Below are 25,565 nucleotides of genomic sequence, written 5' to 3' on the forward strand. Positions count from 1 at the left end.
AATGTACAGTCAAATCACTTATTACACAGCTTTCCAACCCATAAATAATGAAGGGGACATTCAAAAATTGATTTGAGAATTAACTGTTTTAAAATCATACCTGTTTATTATCTTACAGTCTATTACTGTGTACAAAACAATCGTTCTAGCAGCAAGACAAACACTTCAACAATATATTTTTGTAGGCCTGCTATTAATTCTGAAGTCTTCAGTTTTTATTGAATGTTTGAATGAAATGAGACAGACAGCGTGTCCGTGGTGTGAAACCAGAGACATGAAAGAAGTGCCGACCTCAAATAACCGGATAAGCGGTCATTATTGGTCAGTTGCTATTGACAACGTCGGCGGTCATTATTGGGAAATAACTGACCTTGGAATGTTACAAAATTTTGGCCGATCAGAATCAAGCAGTTCAGAGCGACATGTAAAAACAAAGATTATTAAATGTTGTTGAAGTATTGTTCAATGTTCATTGTTAGCTCGTGCTAAATAATGTAGTTAACTAATGATAACAAATGAAACCTCATTGTAAAGTTTTTACTGTATTAAAACGTATTGTTAATGATATAACATAATTACAGAATTCATATCTTTTTGCAGGGGTGTTACTTCAATTCATGGGGCCAGGCACAAAATTATTTTCCTTCTTTTCCCCTACAACCGATGAATTTGCTAAACCAGTAAAAATCCCACTCAACTGCATAACCTCCCCATGTTTATTTTCTAATAAATCAATTTTTCTTTCACAAGTCACTGGAGGACTTAGTGGGGGCCTCTTGTCTCTGTCAATCATTGTCCCCATTGTATTGATCTTTATTTACTTTATTTACAGACTATGCTGACTGCGATCTCAATGAGTGCTATTGCCACCAATGGAGTTGTGCCAGGTGAGCAGAATTCACAGTGTTTGTGTATGCATGCAGATGCCCAGAGGACAGCTGTCCTGTTGTTCTTCATGGGCAGTTAGCTACAGTGCACAGTACAGCTCCCAACTGTGCTGAGATCAGCTCCAGGCTCATAACTGTGTGTTCGTTTGTGTGGATGCTTGTATGTCTCTGTTTATTTGAAATAACAGTAGCCTGTGTCATGGAATTCTTGAATGTCATTTCAAGAAGAAAAAAGTATGATAATAGTAGCTATGTCTCAATCCACTTATTGTTATGTGAATTTTGGGATATCACAAAAAAAAAGTTGAATTGGAATTCCAAAATCCGCATAACTAATACAAAATGTGCATAAAAAGTGTATGTGCTCAATTGAGGTTGCTCATTTTTTATCCAATAAGAAGACATGCAGAAACTACGATGGAAACACATTTTCCGAATAAATCACTCCATGCACAACAAAATACTCAGATGACTTTGCCCCGACTGAGAATGTGATTGGATAACTGGACTAACCAGTGGACCAATTTCATAGCACAGCATCTCAAATATTGGTTTGGTCATTCTGAAATAAATGCCTGAGCTAAAGTCTGTCATCAAAATGACTTGATTACATCCCAGAACTGTCTCACACAATTGCTTTCCCAAACACCAGGCATCCTCCTCCGAATGCAAGATAACTGTACAGTGTTTATACAGTGTTCTTCGGGCTCAATCCGAGGGGCGGGATAAACGGCTGTCTTTCAAATTCACTCTGCACGCAATAGGACAGCGCTTCAACCAACCAGAGCGTTTTCCCAACAGCGGAACTAGTTGATAGATTCAACTTTTGCCATATCTGGCCAGCAAAACTACGAACACATCTTCCTTTTTTTAAGAATGACTTAAGTGCCGTTCTTTGCTCTTTTCTCAAAGAAAAACTTAACTCCAAGTCCGGACAAAGTCGCGGACAAAGCCGATTCGACAGACTGTTTTTCAGCAGCAGCCGTTTTGCCATTCTTTGTTTTCAAGTAGCAGGGAACCGTCGCAACTCTGTCGTCATTATGTTAAGCCCGCCCCGCCTACTCTATACACGACGTGATTGGCCTGACCCAATTTGCAGCTCGAAAGTCAATGGAGAGTTGCTAGACTGCCCTGGCTGCAAAATACATTTTGCTGCCGCTAGGGTGCGTCTAGATTTCTAGGCTAGCTACTATTAGCTATTAGTGTGAAATGCTGTTCTATTTAACTCTTTAGATGTATATGCTTAATGGTACATTTGTTTGTGTGCTTGTAGCTGGAGGTTCATACTACATGATTTCTCGTTCACTGGGGCCGGAGTTTGGCGGGGCCGTTGGTATATGTTTCTACCTGGGGACCACTTTTGCAGGAGCCATGTACATCCTGGGATGCATCGAAATCCTACTGGTACAATTTCATTGGTTTTCGCTTAATCTGACACTAATTCAATTCAAACTAATTCAAGCAAAATCTATCGATACAAACATTGCAAGCATAGCTGACAAGCTCAGCAGGCAACTGTCCAAACTGTAGGAATAATTACATTATTGAGCATCTATTTTCTTAGATTTATGATGATTTTTACCAAATGTATTTTAATTTATACTGTGAATATAATATGTCCGCTGAAAGAATCTTCCAGGTCCTACTCTGCACATTCTTTGTTTTTCTAGCATCTTCTGCATATTTGAACCATTTCAAACAGTGACTTTATTTTTTTAAGATTCATATTTTCACACTGCACTGAGGATAATTAAAGGGTGAGTTCACCCAAAAATGAAAGTTATCCCATAATTTACTCACCCTCAAGCCATCCTAGGTGTATATGACTTTTTTTCTTTCAGCCAAACACAATCAGAGTTTGAGAGCCTGAGTTTTTGAAGCCCAAAAAGCGCATCCATCCATCCATCATAAAAGTAATTCATACGGCTCCAGTGGGTTAATAAAGGCCTTCTGAAGTGAAGCGATGCGATGCGTTTTCGTAAGAAAAATATTCCTATTTATAACTTTACAAAGTATAATCACTGGCTTCCTGTAACTGTCGTACACGAGTCTAGAGTGACCTCTGACCTCTGACCTGACGCATGATGTATTTATGAACTCAGAAGCGCAGAGCAAAACAAAACACCGGTCATGAATTAGAAGTCTAAAACGAGAATTTTTAAAGATAAATGTCGGAGGAGCTTCAGTTTGTTGCACAGCCCTGTTTGTTTGAAACACGAGAGGCGTTTACTCTCACCTAAGCTTACACAACTCCTACTGAACTCCTTTCAGAAGGTCTTTATTAACCCTCTGAAGCCGTATGGATTACTTTTATGGTGGATGGATGCGCTTTTTGGAGCTTTAAAATCTCAGTTACTATTCATTCCCATTGTAAATCTTGGAAGAGCCAGGATATTTTTTAACATAACTCTGATTGTGTTTGGCTGAAAGAAGAAAGTCAAATACACCTAGGATGGATTGAGGGGATATGTGATCATTTTCATTTTTTGGTGAACTAACCATTTAAGGGACAAGCATGAACAACTGGGGAGTGTAAACTTTTCGATTTTGATGATTGGGGTAAATTTAAACTTTTGTCTTCTGTGAAACATGTAAATATCATATTTGGCTACTGAAGGGCAGTACTAAATAAAAATATCTTAAAAATATTATTATAAAATCTTAAAAATCTTATTGATTTTTTTGTAGATCTACATTGTGCCAGCAGCTGCCATATTCAAGATGGAGGGTCTGGAGGGAGCAGAGGCCGAGGCAGCGTTGTTGAATAACATGCGTGTGTACGGTACCATCGTGCTCTCCTTGATGTCTCTAGTTGTCTTTGTTGGTGTGAAGTACGTCAACAAGTTGGCCCTTGTGTTCCTCGCCTGCGTCATTCTCTCCATTCTCGCTGTCTACGCCGGGGTCATCAAGACATCTTTTGATCCACCTGACTTTCCGTAAGTAGAACTTTTTGGGATTCAGAATGTTCCTTTAGGGCACAGAGCGTCCATAATCATACAGACCTTATCCCGTATAGGGTGTGTGTGCTCGGGAACCGAACTCTTGTGTCGAAGAGCTTTGACATTTGTGCCAAGACCATAGAGCAGGGAAATGCCACGGTCACCACCAAGCTTTGGAGAGCCTTCTGTGACTCAGAGTTCCTGAACGCCACCTGCGATGATTACTTCACCAACAACAACGTTAGCCAGATCCAGGGAATCCCTGGAGTCACCAGTGGCATCCTGGCAGGTTAGAAGAATTACAGACATTGATACTTATATATTCATCACAGTACTTTTATTATTTCAAATAAATAATACTTTAATACTTTCTCAATTAAATGATGTACTTTCTTTTCTTGAAAGGTTTCCACAGAAAATATTAAGCATGACAATAATTTTAAATTGTAATATTTCACAATCTTAATGTATTATTTACTGTACTCTATTTAAAGTATTTTTGATTAAATAAATGCAGCCTTGGTTAGCATACGAGACAAACTTTTGAACGATAGTGTATTTTTGTAGTGTAGAGACAACAGTGTATAATTATTGTCTTTGTAAGCATTTTGACAAAAGATTTTAAAAGATTGTGTAAGCATATTGTGTAGTTGTTCCGCTTGGAGTAAATTTTCCTGTGAGCTTTTTGTTTTTCTATGCATTTTTCTTTTTTGCATAGTAAAATAAAACCTGCTGCTGTAGTTGGCCTTTTTTTGGCAAATAATTTTGTCAGATAAATACCTTAACTATGTATAGTGTTTTGTTCTTCCCTCATATTTAAAAATATTTAAAAAATTAAAATATTTTCCTCATACTTTGAAGGTTTAATCAAAATTGTCTCAACATAGAAGCAAATTAAATACACACACTCTGCCTGGCCAAAATATTTAAATAGGCAAATGCTTAAGAGTCTATGATTGGAGTTTCATTATTGCAGTTATTATTATGTTTATAGCATGTTAAATGTTTGTGAACAGTTCTTCTAACCCTAATTGATGAAGTGTGTAGCTTTTCAGTTCTTAAACAACCATGTATGAAGACACATCATGACCATATTCCATTATGACAATGTCAAGATTCATCAGGCTCAAACTGTGAAAGAATGGTTGTGAGGGAGCATGAAAAATCATTTTCACACATGAATTGGCACCTTTGAGTCCAGACCTGAAATTCATTGAAAGTCTTTGGGATGTCCAGGAGGAGACTTTACACTTTACAAGACTTTACAAGTTACACACTCCATCAATTAGGATTAGAATAACTGTTGCTAAACATATAACATGCTAGAAACAGTAATCACGGCAATAGTGATCCAATCATAGACTCTTAAACATTTGCATATATTAAATGAACTTAAAATAATGATGTTGAAAAAATGTCTATACTATTTTACAAATTTCAAACCCCATTTGAAAATGCTGGAGTATACCAGTAATGTTATTGTTGAGCTTTAATGTTCAAAAAATGTACTGATTCTGTATTTGATGTAATTTTGCTTCTTTCTTCTTCACAGAAAACCTTTTCAGCATGTTTGCTGAGAAAAATACATTTATAGAGAAACGAGGTATAGCTGCCGTACTCGACCCTGAGGCCCCACTAACCAACACTAACCGATATGTCCTCGCTGACATCACCAGCTTCTTCACCCTGCTGGTCGGCATCTACTTCCCCTCTGTCACAGGTCAGTACAACAGTTCCATAACTACTAGGGGAATTATTATTACAGTTTTTTTCAACTGCTTACACAAAATCCTTACTTGTCACACAATTTCTGAAATCTGAACTCAAACCAGAACCACACACCAAATCTGCAAAACCATACACTAATTATTGGCCTTCGACTCAGTTTTCAATTTCATGAAACACTTTTTACAAACCACAACACACAATTCTCTATGTAACACACAAAAATCTAACAGGAAGTATCTTGATTTTAATTTATCAGTGCCTCACATTAACTCCTCACATGTGCAAACACTCATTGTTTTGCTTAACACCAACCAATCATGGCTTTAGAATAGGCTTATAAATAGGACAACGGTCAAGTTATAGGTTTTTCGAACTGTATATTCACAACCACAAATGCTTACAGTAAAAAAATAAATAGTTAGGTTTCAATCTTGCTTTCGTGTTTACCGAGAATTTTTCAACATCTCTCTGCCAATTACTTTCAATCTTGTACGGAAATGTACATAGGAGGTCATGAAAGAAGAGCTTTAGGTTTTGAATGACTGTGTATATATGATATATCCAAAAATATAATATTTGCAACATAAGACAAATGTTTGCAAGAGATGTGAGGCATTTTGCATTTTGTGTGTGCAATTCTTGGATTTGTGTGTAAAGTTTTGAAAAAAAAAAGATGCAAAGTTTTGAAAATGTGCAAGCAGTTGAAAGAAAAATGTAATAGAAATGTCTAGTTTACTTTTTTTTCTGTGTATACTTTACATACTTCCATGTATAGTCACGTTAATTTTAATCTGACATGATTTATTTTTGATTTTTGATTATTACTTAAAATCAGTTTTCAATGGATAAAGAAAAATTAAATTAAAAATGAATTCAAATTAAATGACTAACAATTAAAAACAAGATTATGTACAATAATCCAAATTATTTTTTTAATTCAGTAAAACAGTGAAAGAAAGTTTGCTGCTTTTTTGTTCTTATGGCATTTGTTCTTTTCAGTCTAGGCAAAACCTGATCCACAAACAGACCCAGTGTTTTCTGACATAATGTTTGTGTGTATGTCACAGGCATCATGGCTGGTTCCAACCGTTCTGGTGATTTGCAGGATGCTCAGAAGTCCATCCCTGTTGGGACCATCCTGGCCATCACAACCACCTCCATCATCTGTATCCTTTACTCCAAAGGCAAAACCGCTCCAGCTTTGCTTAAATAAATGACACAGTGCAGAACTGCACATCTTGAAATATACAAAATACAGTGTAATTTGATATCCAGGAAACGGCAATGATAAAATGAAAAGACTTGATATTTTTCATCTGTGGTAAAATAGCTGAAATAGTATGAACGCCTTTTTGCTGCTTTGCGTCGTTCTCCTGAATTTGTGCTCTCGCAGACATGTCTAGTGTGATTCTGTTCGGAGCCTGTGTTGACGGAGTCGTTTTGAGGGACAAGTGAGTCTGTAGTTCTAGTCAGTGTTATTTTATTATCACTGACACACAGTTTTGTTAATTTTTAAAATTCGATTGTTTTCTGTCTTCATTTTAATTTTAATTTCTTGAGACACAAGAAACAAACACATGGGAAAGACAAAAGACAACTAAACATAATTTACCCTTTTTACATTTCCAGGTTTCTCAGACTAGTTAATAATAATAACTAGTTTCTTGTAATTTGATGCAAAGGTAATATAATTCAAAGTATAGTGTTATAAATGTACATACATTAATATATTTATATATATATATATATATATATATATATATATATATATATATAAAACACTTTGCAGGATTTGTGATGTTGATAGCTGTTAAAACGCATCATCAGTCTGTGAAAAGGGTCCATGCTGAAAAAACTAGCTTAAGTAAAATAAGTTTAAAAGTGTTATTTTTTTAAGATATTACTTTTAGTTATAATAACCCTGGTTCTACTTTTGATTTACTTTAGATTCAGTATAGCCTCCAATTTAATTAAAACTTCGATTTCAGTTCAGATCAATTTAATTAAAATAACTTCCACATAAAAATAAAACACATTTCATTTTTAAACTAGTGTTATTTTAGTATTGTTTTTATACTACTCTAGTATTTATTACAATTTTGGATTAGCTTTTATTTTCATATTTTCAGTTTTGAATTTTGTTATGTGCTTTTGCCATGTTTATTACCGGTAGTCCTTTGTGTAAATATTTCTGTTTAGCTTTAATTTATTTAATTTCATTTTTAGTTTTATCAATTTTAGTATTTCAACTTAAACTTTATTTTATTTTAGTTAATTGCCAAGGTGTTAATTGACATTTCTAATACATTTTTTAACAAGTTTTTAATCTAATCTTTGTATATTATTTCAGCCTTATTTCAATTAATGAGAATTTATTGAATGCTATTAGTTAACAATATCAACACTGTTCTAAACGCAGATTTGGGGAAGGCGTGGACGGTAACTTGGTTATTGGCACCCTAGCTTGGCCCTCGCCCTGGGTCATTGTGTTTGGCTCCTTCTTCTCCACCTGTGGGGCGGGGCTTCAGAGTTTGACAGGAGCGCCCCGCCTCCTTCAAGCTATCTCCCGCGATGGCATCATTCCTTTCCTCAGGGTACATGTATATGTTTGCCCTCTCTGATTATCTCTCTGTTGATCCTTCCATACTTGATCATACTAAGTGGTATTTCTTCATTTTACAGGTGTTTGGCCATGGCAAAGCTAACGGTGAACCTACATGGGCTCTCCTCCTGACGGGCTGCATCTGTGAGATTGGCATTATCATCGCCTCCCTGGATTCGGTTGCACCCATTCTGTCAATGTAAGCAAGCAACTACCCAAATGCACACAGTGCTCCTCATTCTTTATGATTCCCAGAGAAACAACAGCAATAAACAGTTTCCACTCACTTACTGCTGTAATAAAACTTCTTCACTATGCTGAATAGGCTATTTTCCAAAAGCCTGTTCTTCAATAAAGTGCCGCAGGGATGACATCAAAACCCGGAAGTGGTTCCCTTGAGATTTTCCTATGGGTTTTTATAATAGGGTTTTTAAGTACGGATGCACTTCCCCAAGTCAGACCATGAGATGATGGCCATGCTTTCCCGGGCCGCCAACAGGATCGGGCTCGTGTGGAACCCTCCACCGTGTCTCGAGCCCTCGAGGCTGGATGATTGGTTTCTTGGGGTGGCCCGTGCTGGTTCTCAGCAACCCACCCCAGTTCCTTTCTTCCCGGAGGTGCATGAGGAGCTCACTGGGTCATGGACGGCACCTTTCACTGCCAGAAACCATCCCTGCTCCTCCCTCACCACCCTTGATGGCAGACCGGCTAAGGGTTACATGCACATCCCTCCAGTGGAGCGGGCTGTTTCTATGCAACTGTGCCCTAACTCCACCTGGTGCGGAGAGCTGCGTCTCCCTTCCTGGGCCTGTAAGCACTCGTCGGACTTAACCGGCAAGGCTTACAAGGCCTGTGGGGAAGCCGCTTCTGCCATACACGCCATAGCGTTGTTGCAGGTTCATCAGGCCAAGGCACTGAAGGACCTGCACGAGGGTGGTCATGATCCCCAAGTTCTCCAAGAACTTCGTGACACGACGGACCTTGCGGTTCATGTGACGAAGGTGGCCGCGCGGTTGGTGGGTCGTGCGATGTCCACTATGGTGGTCCAAGAACACCATCTCTGGCTGTGTCAGGCCGACATGAGGGAGACCGACAAAGTCAGGTTCCTTAACTCCCCCATGTCCCAGACCGGCCTCTTCGGCGACGCAGTCAAAAACTTCGCCCAGCAGTTCTCAGCTGTACAGAAGCAGACTGAGGCGATTAAGCAAATCCTGCTCAGTCTACTCATCACCGAGGGCATCCTCCTGCGACTGCCCTCGCTCCCGCTCCGCAGCAGCAGCCTCCACCTAAGCAGCACCAAGGAGCCAGTCGCAGGCAGGCCGCCCCGCCCGTCCCAGCCCCGGCCAAGAGGACGGATGAATCGGAGCCTTCACAAGCTACCGTTCAAAATGCTTACGCAGAAATGCATTTTCGAATGCATCCGTCCCCGAGATTGGTTTGCAGCGATCGACCTGAAGGACGCGTACTTTCATGTCTCGATTCTTCCTTGACACAGGCCGTTTCTGTGCTTTGTGTTCGAGGGTCGAGCATATCAGTACAAGGTCCTGCCCTTCGGGCTGTCCCTGTCTCCCCGTGTCTTCATGAAAGTCACGGAGGGGGCCCTTGTTTCAATGAAAGAACAGGGCGTTTGCATCCTCAACTATCTTGACGACTGGCTCATACCAGCACACTTTCGAGATCAGTCATGCGAACACAGGGACCTTGTGCTCAGGCACCTCAGCCTGTTGGGTCTTCAGGTCAACTGGGAAAAGAGCAAACTCTCCCATGTGCAGAGGATCTCTTTTCTCGGTATGGAGTTGGATTCGGTCGCACAGACAGCGTGCCTCACAGAGGAACGTGCTCAGTCGGTGCTGAACTGCTTGAACACGTTCAAAGGCAGAACGACGGTCCCACTGAAATTTTTTCAGAGGCTCCTGGGGCATATGGCAGCGGTAGCAGTGGTAACTCCGCTCGGGCTTCTCCATATGAGACCAGGCAGGAGTGCCCTTGGAACAGGTGTCCAGGCATGCTGTGGTGTTCACAGATACCTCTGCCACCGACTGGGGTGCCACGTACAACGGGCATGCAGTGTCAGGGGTGTGGACGGGCCCCCAACTGCACTGGCACGGTACGTCTCACTCTGAGCCACTTAAAGAGGCCGCTACAGGGCAGGGATGTGCTGGTCCGTTCAGACAACACTGCGGCCGTTGCGTACATCAACCGACAAGGTGGTCTACACTCCCGTCGCATGTCGCAACTCGCCCGCCATCTCCTCCTCTGGAGTCAGAAGCATCTGAGGTCGCTTCGGGCCATGTATGTCCCCGGTGTGCTCAACCGTGTGGCCGACAAGTTATCACAAGCTGTGCTCCCGGGAGTATGGCGACTCCACCCCCAGGCGGTTTAACTGATCTGGAGAGAGTTTTGGGAGGCTCAGGTTGACCTGTTTGCCTCCTCAGAGACCTCCCACTGCCAGCTGTTTTACTCCCTGTCCGAGGGAACACTCGGCACGGACGCACTGGCACACAGCTGGTCCCGGGGCCCTCGCAAATATGCGTTTCCCCCAGTGAGCCTACTTGCACAGACCTGTGCAAAGTCAGGGAGGACGAGGAGCAGGTCCTTCTGGTGGCTCCCTATTGGCCCACCCGGACCTGGTTCCCAGAGCTCATGCTCCTCGCGACAGAAGGCCAACAGAAGGGAAAGGCTGTCTCCAAGCAGAGGATGGCCCACTGGATAGTGGATACCATCACCTTGGCTTACCAGGCACGCCTGCCCGCTCAGGTTGTATGCTCACTCCACGAGAGGCGTTGCATCCTCCTGGGCACTGGAACGTGGCTCCTCTCTAAGAGATATCTGTAGAGCTGCGGGCTGGGCGACACCTAACACGTTAGCTAGATTATATAGCCTAGTGTAGAGCCGGTCTACTACCGTGTTCTCACCCTAAACGGGTAGAAGCACTGAGAGGCCCGGCTCTGTCGGCTTGCTGCATCCTACTGTGCACCCTTATTACTCCAGTATGAAAAACCTGCTGAGTCCTCCAACACCCTCGGCCCAGACGTGGCGGAGCATCCGGTGCCAGGACTTTATCCGTTGAATCCTTGAGAACCGGGTCTAGGCTGGGTCCCATATGTGTGACCCTGCGGGGATCCCATATGTGTATTATTCCATGGCTGCTCCTAAACGGAAGTCTGTGTCTTTCACTTGGGCTAAGTCACCTAGTATTTCATATGCAGTACAACCTTCTGGTTAGTCCATATGTATATCTCCACATAACTCCTGAAGAATGTGGGTTCCGCAGCGTTCTCCTTCCTTACAGAAAGGGCACGCTTCCCAGTGTTATTCAATAATCTCACTGTATGGGTTAATATGGAACAACAGTGTAAGTAAAAATGAAGTGGACGTCGAAGATCTCAAAAATTAAGTTTATTACAGCATAGCAGTGGCAAGGTACACAAAGCACCTTGGATTCAGCGGAGTCCAACAGAATGAACCTCATCCTCTCAGCTCAAACATTTATCCTCTATTTCGTTTGTCTTCCCCCTCTACATGTAAATGAAGCTCTGTTTTTAAGTGTAATTTAAGAATAACAGATTCGTCTTAAATGTAAATTGAGGATCTTTCCTCTGTGCCCACATCTTTGATGTTCTGTGAAGTCAGAACAGCAAAAGGTTAAGGTGATAAAATTTATCTGAAGTGGATCTTCTGTTAAAACAAAACGGTCAAATGTTTAAGGTGACAAGCTATTTGAAGTCCTTGTAATCAAGATGGTTGTTGGTTGCCCTCTGTGATACTATTTACATATTACTGAGATTAGATGTAATTGTCTCTATATGATAATTAAGCTCTTTTAAGTGAAGGAACATTTTGATATATATATTGGAGTGGAAGGTATTGGGAACTCTTATAACAGTGACAGGTATACTCTGCGTAAGCCCTCTCCTTTCATCCTTTCGGGTCAAGAAGGGGCAAGAGGTTTGCACAGGGTGCTGGATGGGGTTAGCAGCGGTGGCCCCTTGATAGGGATTCCTATTTGTCGGTCTCAACGCGGCATCGACTGACCGACTGAAGAGGAACGTCTCGGTTACATATGGTAACCCTCGTTCCCTGAAGGAGGGAGCGGAGACGCCACGTCCCGTCGCCACATCTGGTTATCTCAGATGGAATGCCACTAACAAACACATGCCAAAATCTATTACATAATCTTCTTTCAGTTGCAAGAAGATGTGTTTTACTCCAGTGGATCAAGACCAAGCCTCCTACTGTGAGACACTGGCACAGGGAAATTGTTAAAATTATATCCATGGAATGACTCGGCTCTCTTATAAAGAGTACTGAGAGCTCTCACTAACAGTCACAACTAACAGATACTCGCGCATGGTTCAGAAACAACTTATGTTCATGTTCAGTTTGACAAAATTACTTGCCATTGATAAACAGAAATATATTTTAAGTACGTTAGTAAATTAATAGTGGTTCATTTGCTGCAAAACAAAGCATAAAAACTTCCAAGGGGAAGTATTTTCTCAATATTACATATAGAGTTTTGCTCTGTTTCCCCCCACAGGTTCTTTCTCATGTGCTACATGTTTGTAAACCTGGCCTGTGCGCTGCAGACTCTCCTCAGGACCCCGAACTGGAGACCACGCTTTAAATTCTACCACTGGTACATAATTACACATGTACAAACACACACAAACTCCTGCTTCCTTAGGTTTGCGTCAGTGACGGAAAGTATGTTTGTATACAAAATGATTGGTTTGAGAGGATGAATGTTGAAAGTCTAGTCTTTCGTAATCTTTTATGTTAAATGTTAAAGTGAAGGCTACAGACATCACACCACATAATTAAGTCCTTCCACCTCTAAGAATATAGTCACCTGTGGCAGTTATCATAATTATTGTAAACACAGCTGACACCAAAATTATGCGATTGCAAACTGGACAAATGAGCATGAGATAGACTATGATCTTTCTCCAGGGCTTTGTCACTCTTGGGCATGAGCTTGTGTCTTACCCTGATGTTCCTCTGCTCCTGGTACTACGCCATCATTGCCATGGTGATCGCCGGCTGCATCTATAAGTACATCGAATTCTGCGGGTAAGAGAACCTAAATGAGCCTCAGGGGGAAGCGACTCGACAAAAAAGGGAAAAAAACTAATGATTTTTACACAACCTAAATCAATCTCTTTCTTGGCAGAAAATGCATTATTGTCTGTACAGTTTTTTTCTTTTTGCTAGAGGATTTATTTAAAGGCCTGACGAATGTGGCTGAGTAATTATTCACAGTAAACGTATATACTGTAGTTTTAGATGATTATTAGTGGAAGACACGGATTAATGATTTTTACCTAATCCAGGTGTTTTTAACCTTTGGCCTTCCAAAATAAGATCAGTTCTACCATGTAATGTTTGAATTTTATTTTCATAAAGACCCTTTAGTACAGTTTGAGATAAATATTAAGCATGGTATTATAAGGATAACATGTTTTCAGAATTCAGATATTTGATTTTATATTGTCTGTTATAATTTACTAAAGCCAAAGTGAATTATTAAAATATGATCTAGTATTTACACTAACGTTTATAAGTTTGGGGTTGGTAATTTGTTGTGAATATATTTAAAATTAATTTAATCCTATGATAGCAAAGCTAAATTTTCAGCATCATTACTCCAGTCTTTGGTGTCACATGATCCTTCAGAAATTATTCTAATATGCTGATTTGATGCTCAAGAAACATTTCTTATTATTTTCAATGTTGAAAGCAGCTTAATATATTTGTGAAAATATATATTTTAGGATGAATTGATAAATAGAAAGTGTAACAATTTGTAACATTATAAATGGCTTTACTGTCACTTTAGATAAATTTAATGTGTCCTTGCTGAGTAAAATTGATTTATTTAAAAAAAGAATAATAATAATCATATTGACCCTTAAACTAACAATACTGTAATTTGATTCGGTTGACAGCAAAATGTATTAATAATATTAAATGTATCTACCTTAATTTATTTCTTTTTAAGAACTGATGTCAGTATAATAAAAAAGTGAAGTAATCTCAGAAAAAGCTGAATAAAAAAAAAAATCAAATTGTTGTGTTAAACATAATGCATGTATTATCTCATTTTACAAAGTTATAAATTAAGTCCCTAGTTTGAAGCCCCTGATCCACACAAAAATGTTTTATCAAATGGCGTGCTTGTATTTAAATTTAAATATTTGGAATTGATCAATAGAACACAATAAAATGTTCAAGTTCCAACACTAAATCCCACCTTGTTTTTGGCTTAATTTGGTTAAATTGTAAAGCGCTAATTGACTATTGACTGTGTGTTCTGTCTTTGTAGGGCAGAGAAAGAGTGGGGCGATGGGATACGTGGCATATCTCTGAGTGCTGCCCGCTATGCTCTGATGAGGCTGGAGCAAGGTCCTCCCCACACTAAAAACTGGAGGTTAGTTGCGGATCAGTATGCCTTTGAACACAACAAATTCAGTATATGGCATGCAGTATATCACGTCAAACTGCATTCTTCCAAAATATTGAGAATTAATTCAAATGTTCATCAAAATTCAAAATGTTATCAATATTCCAGGCCCCAGATTCTTGTTCTTATGGGTTTGGATGGAGAGCAGAACGTGGAGCAACCTAGACTGTTGTCGCTGACCAATCAGCTGAAAGCAGGCAAAGGCTTGACCATCGTAGGAGCGTGTGTGGAGGGCACCTACTTGAACAACCAACCACAGGCACAGAAAGCAGACCAAGTACGCAATCACACACACGGCTCCTGAAGTCACACACAAGGCAATGAGCCATTCGTACATGGCACTAATATAATAACCTCCATCTGTCTCAGTCCCTAAGGAAGCTGATGGAGATTGAGAAGGTGAAGGGATTCAGTCAGGTAGTGATCTCCTCTAACCTGCGGGACGCCACCTCACATCTGATCCAAGCTGGAGGTCTAGGTGGCCTCCGCCACAATGCGGTTCTGGTCAGCTTCCCCAAGAACTGGAAACAAGCTGAGGAGCACTACCGTTGCAGGAACTTCATTGGTAAGACAAAAGCCTAGACATGGATTTTTTAATGTTGGGTTAGTTTGGACAGTGTGGTGTATGAGTGTGGGAAATATGAATAACTTGTTATAATTTATCAGTTAATAGAATTAACTTGATATAGCTGAATTAATATCACAATTAATGAATCTGATCGTCCAGCAAATGTCCAGGTATTGATCGTCTATCTACTCTCAGAAAGGAGATTTTTCGTGACCACAGAAAAATATTTTTTTCTTAGCATGTAGCTGTGATCGCACCGTTAAAGTGGCGCTGATTTACAAGCAGGGACCAGAATCAAACACACATGAATGTGCACACATGTTTTTTATTGAACTAAATCACGAACACATAACTGATCTAAACAAACACATACACACAAATCACGCATACATGGGTAAAATGGCCCCTCCGGCTGCTCATTCGGAGAAAGGTCCTTCGGTCAAACTGGATGTCTCCAGTCCTTTCCACATGAACAGTAACCCGAAGCAAACAGAAGAGAGAGCTGCCTCACTGGGACGGTGAACTTTAACTTCTGAGGAAAAGAGTTGCTTTAAAAAGTTTAACTTTCTTTAAAAAGAGACCAACATTAGGTCTGTATTCCAAAACGTTCATGAATTAAAAACATTTAAGGTCAAATTGTGCTGCCTTACGAATAAGAACAGCCAACCTGGAATTTTTTTAAATCGCATTTTTCATCGCAATTGCAATTTTTATCAGAAAAATCACCCTTTGATTTTTTGTTTTTTGTTTTCGACCACACAAAAAGTGTTTGACTATATTGCTCTGTTTTGTCCTCACAGAGGTTGTTAGGGAGACCACCGCAGCTCAGTTGGCCTTGCTGGTGCCGAAGAACATCTCTGCATATCCGTCAAATGGAGAGCGTTTCACAGAGGGCTACATTGACGTGTGGTGGATCGTCCATGACGGAGGCATGCTCATGCTCCTTCCCTTTCTTCTGCGCCAGCACAAGGTACACAAACACACATACATAGATCATTTTGGCAGAGTGTTCAGAACAATGATGGAACAAATGTTTTATTATTGTTTGTAGATAATAGTAGCTTGATTGTGGACAAGAACCGTACAGCTCTGGTCTAAACTCTGCTTACCTAAACAGCATTTTAGGCATCCGAGGCGTGCAACCAGCTCCAAGGCTTTTCAAAATTGAAGGCAGCAATTACAGTATGCTGCATTTAAAGGGGACCTATTATGCAAAATTCACTTTTACATGGTGTTTGAACACTGATACGTGTTGCGTAAACAACCAGCCTGTAATTGTAAAAATCCATCCACTCCACATAATCCTCATAAATAGGTGCAAGCCCCGCCTATGACTGGTGACGATCTGCCCTATAGACCTTATTCAAAGCAGCGCCATCTTAGATTTTTAACTGGAATGAAAGCAAGGCTGCGCTGGATTTGCACAAAAGTTGATTCTGAAAGATAGGTCTATACCAACATCCTACTAAAGTTCCCACATGAGCGCCTGTACAACAATTTACAGATGATCTTGACGAAACATGCTAATCGATAAGTTGAATAAAGTTAACTCCACAACAACTACATAAATTCATCATTCTAAACTTCTTCCTGAGTCCATTTGTGTCCGACTCTGGTTTGAACATACACTGTAAGGCTGAACACCGCTACTGACAGTTTCTGACATTTTGGCTGTGTGAGATTCTCCACTTTTGTTGTTGCCGGAGTATTCAAAGCAGGAGCTGTAAAGGCTCCGCCCTCTTCTGGAAAGGGGGCGGGGAGCAGCAGAACATTTGCATTTAAAGGTACACACAAGACGGCGTGTTTTAACTCACACCCAAATAGGGGCAAATTGGACATGCTATAATGAATGATCTGTGGGGTATTTTGAGCTGAAACTTCACAGACATATTCTGGGGACACCAGAGACTTATATTACATATTGTAAAAAGGGACGTAATAGGTCCCCTTTAAGATCTGTTGGATAGAATCTAAAGCAGCATTACATGCATCCTTCACACCGACAGCAATCCCACAATGCCATGCGACAAGCACAATTACAGTTTTTAATGGCAGTTGATATTTACATGAGTGTAAATTGTATGTGCTGCAAAAATATCGGTCAAAATGTATACACTACCATTCAAAAGTTTGGGATCTTTGGGAAGATTTTTAAATGTTTTTAAAAGAAGTCTCTTGTATTTATTTGATCATAAATACAGGATTTTGTGAAATATTATTACAATTTTAAAATAACATAATATTATACATAATATGTAACAAAAATATAAAAATTTTAATTGTCCATATTTTAATATTTTTTTAAATGTAATTTATTTCTGTGATGGCAAAGCTGAATTTAAAGCATCATTAAACCCATCTTCAGTGTCACATGATCCTTCAGAAATCATTATAATATGATGAGTTGGTGCTCAAGAAACATTTATTATCAATGTTGAAAGCAGTTGTGCTGCTTAATATTTTTTTACATCATTTTTTACTTTTGTATTGTTATAAATGTCTTCACTGTCACTTGATGTATCCTTGCTGAATTAAAGTATAACTTTCTTTAAGAAAATGTCACTGACCGCAAAGTTTTGAAAGGTAGTGTAAATAGAAATAATATGCTTGTACTAAAGGATAAATTGTATGAGCAATGGTGGGCAGAGTTATTAAAATTAGTTAACAACATATTTATTTTATTTAAAATGGATATATATATATATATATATGTTTAAATATGTTACACTATATTTTATTCAATACTGAAAAGTACTAATAAAAACAGTTCCATCTTAATAGACAAACTATTTCACACAATATTTGTTGTGCTTGTCAAAGTTTCTAACTATTAGCTTAATATGTCAATGTCAAACACTATAGAAATCACTATGTGAATTGTGTCAAGTCTCTCAACATGTGCTATATTTATGTGGAGTGGCTGAGCATTAATGGAGTTATGTAAAGTGTTTCATTTCAGTATGTTAAATCAATTGCTGCCTATGAGGCCACTCACTAGGGATTGAAACTGAGAACACATTCAGTTCATGTCTTTGAATGAGAAATTCTGACTCGATTGCTGTAGTGGGCTGCGTTTGTCAAAAGCGTTGTAAGCCTAAGTAAATCATAAAACCATTAGCACCAATGGTCTCTACGATCAACTTAGCTCAAAATGCTTTTGATAAACACAGCCCTGGACAATAACTGTGGTTCAACTGTAGGTGTGGAGGAAGTGCAAGATGCGTATCTTCACTGTGGCTCAGATGGACGACAACAGCATTCAGATGAAGAAAGACCTGATGACATTCCTCTATCACCTGCGCTTTGATGCTGAGGTTGAGGTGGTTGAAATGGTGAGGAACAAACACGCTTCCTTCACACACATGAGTTTGTACTGGAAACCATCATTCTAACCTTTTATTTCATTTAATTCAAGCATGACAGCGACATTTCTGCCTACACTTACGAAAAGACCCTGGTGATGGAGCAACGATCGCAAATCCTCAAGGAGATGCATCTTACCAAGAACGAGCGTGAGAGAGAGGTATCAAAGTCAAAGCATATTCTTCCCTTGTGAAAAAGAAGTACACTTTTTAGCATACTTAATTTTTTTTAGCATACTTGCAATTTAGCATACACTTTAGCATACTTGCAATTAAATGAAAATGTTATAGTTTAAATTGATATAAAAAATGCAATTAGCTGAGCTTCAGAGTACTATAGACACACACACACACACACACACACACACACAAACACACACACACATATATATCTATACCTATATATATATATATATATATATATATATATATATATATATATACAGGGTTTGAATTTAACACCCGCCAACCCGCGGGTAAAAATCACTAGCCAATTTGACATGTTACTATGTTTACTCACTTTGCTGTGGAAGTTTGTGTAAGACAAATCTGTGCGAATCATCGTGATCTATTAAATACAGCGTATTGCGCAAAATCTGCACATATCTGGCTTACTTGAACACACTCGTCACTGTGCAACAAATAACGGAGCGCTTGTTCATTGTTATTTTCCAACATCCTACATGTTTTGTGTACTGTATTGATCTGTCCACCTAAATCACATTTTTGGTTCAAATGATCATATATATATATATATATATATATATATAAGCTGTGACGTAGTAAATCTGGTTAATTTGTTTGTTTTTTTTGGTTTGTTTTGGCTTGTAGAAGTCCTGAATGGACAGTAACTTAAAAATTTAGTTGCCAAATTGGCCAGCAGATGAAAAAGTTATTTTCAAACCGTGTTTATACATATTATATAATTAAATATACTTTTAAGATTTGAAGTACAATACTTCAATAAATTAAGAATTGAAGTACAGTAGTGCACATTCAATACAATTAAACACTTTTTTAGGGTCTACAGTTACATTTTTTGCTTATTTACACATCACAATAAGTGTACTTTAAAGCTTGACAAAAGATTATTAAAACAATGATTTAAAATGTACTTTAAAGTAAAACTTTAAAACATTATTACATTTGACATTTAATTACATTATTGCATTTCACTTTTTAAAAGTGTAACTGTGTTAAAACATAGGGTTACACTTTATTTGGTAACACTTTATTTTACAGTGTCCTTGTTACATATGTTACATGTACTTACCATAGAAATAACAGTAAATTATGCATAATTACATGCAACTAACCCTCAACCAAATCCTAATCCTACCCTAACCCTATAGTAAGTACATGTAGTTGCTTAATATTACTCAGTACTTAAATATATAATTACACTGTAACAATGACACCTTAAAATAAAGGGGTTACACGGTCTCTGTTACAGTGTAATTATACACCTAAGTACAGAGTAATAATAATTAACTACATGTACTTACTATAGGGTTAGATTAGGATTAGGTTTTGGTTTAGGGTTAGTTGCATGTAATGCAGAATTTATAGTTATTACTAACTACATGTAACGTATAATAAGGACACTGTAAAATAAAGTGTTACCAAACATAGTACTAAAATTTACTCTCTTTAAGTACACTTAAGTTCCCTTTATTTCATTAATGTAATATCTGCAAGTAAAAATACACTTTTAAGAATTGAAGTACACTACAAGTGCACATTCAATACAGTTTTACAATTTTCACAAGGTTTTTTCTTACAGACATCAATATTTATCCGTTTGAATCGGTCTAACAGCGCTGTCTGTTGTCTCTTCAGATTCAGAGCATCACAGATGTGTCCCGTGGCTCCATACGGCGAAAGAACCCTTCAAACCTGCACCCCCAGAGGAGCATCGCTGAGGAGTCCGTGACAGGAGGTGGCGAAGAGAAACCCGAGGAGGAGGTAGCTGCTGTCTCTCAGTTTTGTCTCTGTGCATTTATCCATCAAGTGTGTGTGACTTTGTGCTTGTTTTCCAGTTGAGCTAATCACACCTTTCCTTCAGGCCGATTAGATGATAACACGGACCTATCAGCCATGAAGATAGCATCTCTTCATCACTTTCTATTTTTGCCATTCTCTCTCTTCTCTCAGTCATTATCTACTAGAAAACCGTTCTCTTCTGTTAACACCCTGGCAGTGCATCTCTCGCCCCCTCTCTCTTTTTTCTTTATCCTTCTGAAAAAAAGGTTACCGGAAAAGCGACAATTCTCAATTCTCACTTCTTACTTTTTGTTTTATCCCTGTCTACCCTCTCACTCTTTTTACCTTTCTCTTAGTCTGTCCGTCTCTCCCGTCCTCGACAGGTTCAACTCATTCAGGGCAAAAATGCCACCCCCACCCCCACTAGCCCCACCTCCCCTACCGTTCCCACACCAGCGGCCATGAGCCCCGGAGAGGAGGTGCAGATGACCTGGACGGACGAAACAGAGAAGACCAAAAACCCAGCAGTGGCCAACCCTGAAAGCATAAAGGATATGTTCAACATGAAACCGTGAGTCAAGAGAATGACGGTCTCTACTAAGTATATATTGTGTCAGCTATAATAAATCAATCAAAACGTTTTGCGTTTTTAATAAAAAAGGAAATATTTAGTCAATCATTGTACAATTATATTAGTTACTAGAACTCAATAGAGTGAGATGTTAGTCAAATTTTTGCATAGAGATTTAGGATTTGGGGTTTTCTCTGATTTCAGTAATAATAATAAAAACTATAGACCCATGCTACTAAAGATATTTTTCTTTTGGAACATGTGTCTGTGGAGCACCAGATCATTGTTTTGACACTTCAATTTGACAAAACTCAGTTTACACCTCCACAAAGAGTTACAAAAGCTGTTTTCAAGGTCACTAACATTTAATAATTTCGTTCATGTTAGTTGGATGCATAACAAGATTACAATAAAAGACATAATGAAAGAAAAATATTAATAATAATAATTAGTATAATTATCAATAATTTAATTTAGAATTATATTTATAATTTAAAATAAACAAATACATTTTTAATAATTAAAATGTATTTAATTAAAACGTGTATATATATATGTGTGTGTGTGTGTGTGTGTGTGTGTGTGTGTGTGTGTGTGTGTGTGTGTGTGTGTGTGTGTGTATATACTGTATATATACATATTCACATTAAAAATATATAAATATATACAAATATATATATTCACATTAAATATTCATAAATATATTTTTTATTACGTAATTACGTTTTTTTACTTGCATATTTATGGAAGCTTGTTAAAAAATAAATAAGGTAATTGTGACTTTTAATCTCACAATTCTTACTTTTTATCTATTTTTCAGAATTGTGTGTTATAAAGTCACAATTGCAAGAAAAAAAGTCAGATTTGCATGATAAACTCACAATTGGGAGTTATAAAGTCAGAATTGCGTGAAGTCTTTTTTTCCTCTGAATTGAACTTTATAACTTGTAATTGCGTCTTTATATCTCACAATTTTGAAAAAAAAGTCATAATTGTGAGTTTATATCCCGCAATGCTGACTTTATAACACACAATTGCGACTGTATATCACGCAATTCGGACTTTATTTCTCGCAATTGCGAGTTCATATCTCAATTCAGATGTAAACGCAATTGTGAGATAAAAAGTAGCAATTATCTTTTAAATTGTTTTATTTTGTGGCGGAAACAACCCAGCAAGCAATTTTGCTTTTAAAAGACGTTACATAGAACATGCCAAATAAATGAAACCTCACACCTTGTAATCGAAGTTGAGTTTGCTTACATGATGGAACATACAAGTTATTTTGGCAAAAACGACATGTAACCGAATTCAAGATTATTTTGGCTAGAAGTTGTTTACTCATAGCTGGACTATATTGGGTCTATAGTTAACCGAGACGGTGAAATGACAGCTTTTGCTTGCTGGGAAGCTTCCATAAACAGCAGCAATATGTTAAACTCTACTTTGAAACACAAACACTTCCATCATTATTTGAGAAATTGCATGCATTTGATTTGCTTCGCTCTTGTCACTTCAGATTATAAAAACAGTGATGGTTAGACTGTCGTTCTTTTTTAAAAAAAAATCAGTGAGACACGACACAATGGTTTATACCAAACACATACAAGATTCCACCTGACTTTTTCAAGTTGACACTCGACATGCCGATGGTTTTTGATCAATTATTGCCCGATGAATATCATGGTGCATCCTTACCTTTGTAGTTACGGTTAAAAAAGTCATTGAGGTTGTTCAATTACGTTCTCAATGCGGTTGAATTTGTGCTGTGTTCCTGTATTTCTCTGTTCACTGGGTTGTTCACTGTTATTTCCCTTTGCTCATGCCTCAGGGAATGGGAGAGCCTGTGAGTACACTTTCAAGATAACACTAATGCTACTTCATTTGATTCCTTCACATTTCTTGTATGCTTCATATCTCTCTGATAAGCAGAAATATACTAAAAATGTAGTCGTATCAACCTCACATGCACAAAAAAGTCTTGCAATGCTCTTCATGTGATGTTTTATACAGGAATCAGTCGAATGTCAGGCGCATGCACCACGCGCAGAGGCTCAACGAGGTCATTGTGAAGAAGTCGCAAGAAGCTAAACTAGTCCTGCTAAACATGCCTGGACCACCGAGGAACCGCACCGGAGAAGAGAACTGTATCCTTTTTTCCTAAAAAAAAAAAAAATCATCTGTCTATCTGAGTGAAGTTACTTCCTGCTTGTGTATGACGGACTGCTCTCGTGTAAATGTCAAAGTTTGCCGCTTGACTTCAGACACACAGACATGGAGTTCCTCGAGGTCTTGACTGAAGGTCTCAACAGAGTCCTGCTCGTGCGTGGAGGTGGACGCGAGGTCATTACCATCTACTCTTGAGGGGCTCAGCTCAACCACCAAATATTCCTCACCTCTCATCCCTCACTGCATAAACGAACCGTCCCAGTAACCCCTACCTACACCATGAGCAATAAAGCCCCAGCACATATCAGATGACTTTGCACTACATAGTCTAAAAAGACACCAGCTTAGTAGATGTCACTTCTTCCACGTTATTAAGTTTTATCCTTCAATCAATCACTCTATCTTCCTCTTATTGGCTTCATTCTCACCTCATAAAGTCAACAGAGTACATCACACACAGATCAGTAAATTATTAAGTTGGTCTTTATTCTGACTCATTTCCAAAAGCCCATGTTCTCCAGTGACACCCGACCAAATACTCTGATCCATCTAAACTTTATTTAATGTTATATGTCTTTACAAAACACTTTTAAGGGACAGTCACACTAGATTTTAAGCATGCGAAACTTTATTTTGGGTGGACCTGTTGAAAGGTTTTCAGTGACCATTACAAACATCCAGCTTCTTTTAAAGTGTGTCTTTCATCTAAACTTGTATTAGACTTCCATTCAGAAGTTTGGGGTCGATAAGTTTTCTTAAAGTCTCTTATGCTCACCAAGGCTTCATTTATTTGATCAAAACAGTGAAATATGCTGATTTGCCGCTTATTATTATCGATGTTGAAAACAGCTGTACTGCTTAGGATTCTTTGATGAATAGTTCAAAATAACAGCATTTATTTTTTGTAACAATGTAAAGGTCACTTTTGTTCAATTTTATGTGTCCTTGCTGAATAAAAGTATTAATTTCTTTAAAAAAAAAAAAAGAAAGAATTACCAACCCCAAACCTTTGAATTGTAGTTTATATAGATGATTCCCAAACTAAAATATTCCTCCACGGTTTGTCAATATTACATTTAAAGGGGTCATGAAATGGATTTTTTAATGTTTTATTTTAATATGTTCCTTGAGGCTCACTTATAATGATAATAAAGTTATTTTTGCACAAATATATATTCAACCCTCATTCTGACTCTCTGTCTGAAATGATCAGTTTTTAAGGGGCGGCTCCTTTAAAGCTTGTCAGTAAACGACCACTCTGTTATGATTGGTTCACGTCATTGCATAGGAAACGGTATTAACTCCCACGCGCTATTGCACGTAGGTTAGTGTTTTGAAACCGTCATTTAAAGACAAAGCGTTATGAAGTCATTTATTTACGGTTTGTGATACAGATGCTATCAGATTCAATACAGCTGTGACATCACAGATCCCAATATCAGAACAAGCTGTTTTTGGAGCTTAATTAAATAAATGTTTTATTTATTTATTTTTTGTATAATGAGGAGGACATTTTAAGCTATGAAATTTGCAGGATCTTTTAATGGTAATAAAGACCTCTTACATGTCCAAAGATCAAGGCAAATTTGATTTATCATGTCATGACCCCTTTAAAACCTCTATTGGTCAAACATTGTATAGCTATTTGAATAGGCAGCTCAAAGACTACCAAAAAAGATGAAAATACACACATCATCATTCTTTCATGTTTGTTTGCATATGAATGAAAGTGAATGAATCTCAAAATCTATTGTGATTGCCCCTTTAAGCTTTTGTTCCTTTACTATCACTCCATTGTTTTATTGTTCATCATAGGGTAAATAGAGTGGAATCTTTCTTTGTCGAAAACAAGTCTTCCAGTGTACCACGTAATTGTCCGAGGTGTGATTTTACACCAAGGACAGAATTGACCAGGGTTTAATGTGAGCCAGTGTTTAATGTAAGCACTACTGGATCAATGACTATCAGCTTTGCCCTTGACCATCTGCATGTCCTCTGACTACATCAGCCTTTTAAGAGTCATATACTGTACGATATGAGAGGGCTGGACCATGTGTGTGTGTGTGTGTGTGTGTGTGTATGTGTGTGTTTGTACTGGAGTAGATTTTATAATATTGGAGGGTTGATGGATATGTTCCTTTCCCAAAAATGTTCACTTGATCCATGAAATGGAAAATTATCATCAGCAGAAATGAATTATATATTACTCAGTTACACACGTGTACATACTGTGGAGAGAGTCTAAACAGAATTGAAAACCCATATACAGTTCAGATATTCCATAAAGATATAA

The 25,565-nt window shown here is 38.4% G+C and overlaps 1 protein-coding gene across 4 annotated transcripts in view; it reads left to right on the forward strand.

Moving 5' to 3' along the window:
- slc12a5b (solute carrier family 12 member 5b) overlaps positions 1-24,264 on the forward strand; it is a 64,980-nt gene extending 40,716 nt beyond the window's left edge. The window contains exons 5-26 of one of the 4 annotated variants that reach the window (XM_084087143.1): positions 833-887; positions 2,161-2,291; positions 3,576-3,823; positions 3,904-4,115; positions 5,379-5,546; positions 6,622-6,720; positions 6,948-7,005; positions 7,974-8,148; positions 8,237-8,355; positions 12,697-12,795; positions 13,110-13,229; positions 14,482-14,586; positions 14,728-14,896; positions 14,989-15,184; positions 15,988-16,157; positions 18,388-18,519; positions 18,603-18,710; positions 20,389-20,514; positions 20,889-21,103; positions 22,935-22,949; positions 23,117-23,250; positions 23,376-24,264. In XM_084087143.1, coding sequence (XP_083943269.1) covers positions 833-887; positions 2,161-2,291; positions 3,576-3,823; positions 3,904-4,115; positions 5,379-5,546; positions 6,622-6,720; positions 6,948-7,005; positions 7,974-8,148; positions 8,237-8,355; positions 12,697-12,795; positions 13,110-13,229; positions 14,482-14,586; positions 14,728-14,896; positions 14,989-15,184; positions 15,988-16,157; positions 18,388-18,519; positions 18,603-18,710; positions 20,389-20,514; positions 20,889-21,103; positions 22,935-22,949; positions 23,117-23,250; positions 23,376-23,467 — 2,946 coding nt within the window. In that variant the 3' untranslated portion in view covers positions 23,468-24,264. Of the gene's footprint in view, positions 1-832; positions 888-2,160; positions 2,292-3,575; positions 3,824-3,903; positions 4,116-5,378; positions 5,547-6,621; positions 6,721-6,947; positions 7,006-7,973; positions 8,149-8,236; positions 8,356-12,696; positions 12,796-13,109; positions 13,230-14,481; positions 14,587-14,727; positions 14,897-14,988; positions 15,185-15,987; positions 16,158-18,387; positions 18,520-18,602; positions 18,711-20,388; positions 20,515-20,888; positions 21,123-22,934; positions 22,950-23,116; positions 23,251-23,375 lie in introns of all 4 variants that reach the window. The other 3 variants (XM_084087144.1, XR_014603028.1, XR_014603029.1) reach the window with 3 other exon arrangements.
- The last annotated feature ends 1,301 nt before the right edge of the window (positions 24,265-25,565 follow it).

This window comes from Abramis brama (assembly GCF_963993115.1).
Source record: "Abramis brama genome assembly, chromosome: 16".
In the NCBI taxonomy this organism is placed as follows: domain Eukaryota; kingdom Metazoa; phylum Chordata; class Actinopteri; order Cypriniformes; family Leuciscidae; genus Abramis; species Abramis brama.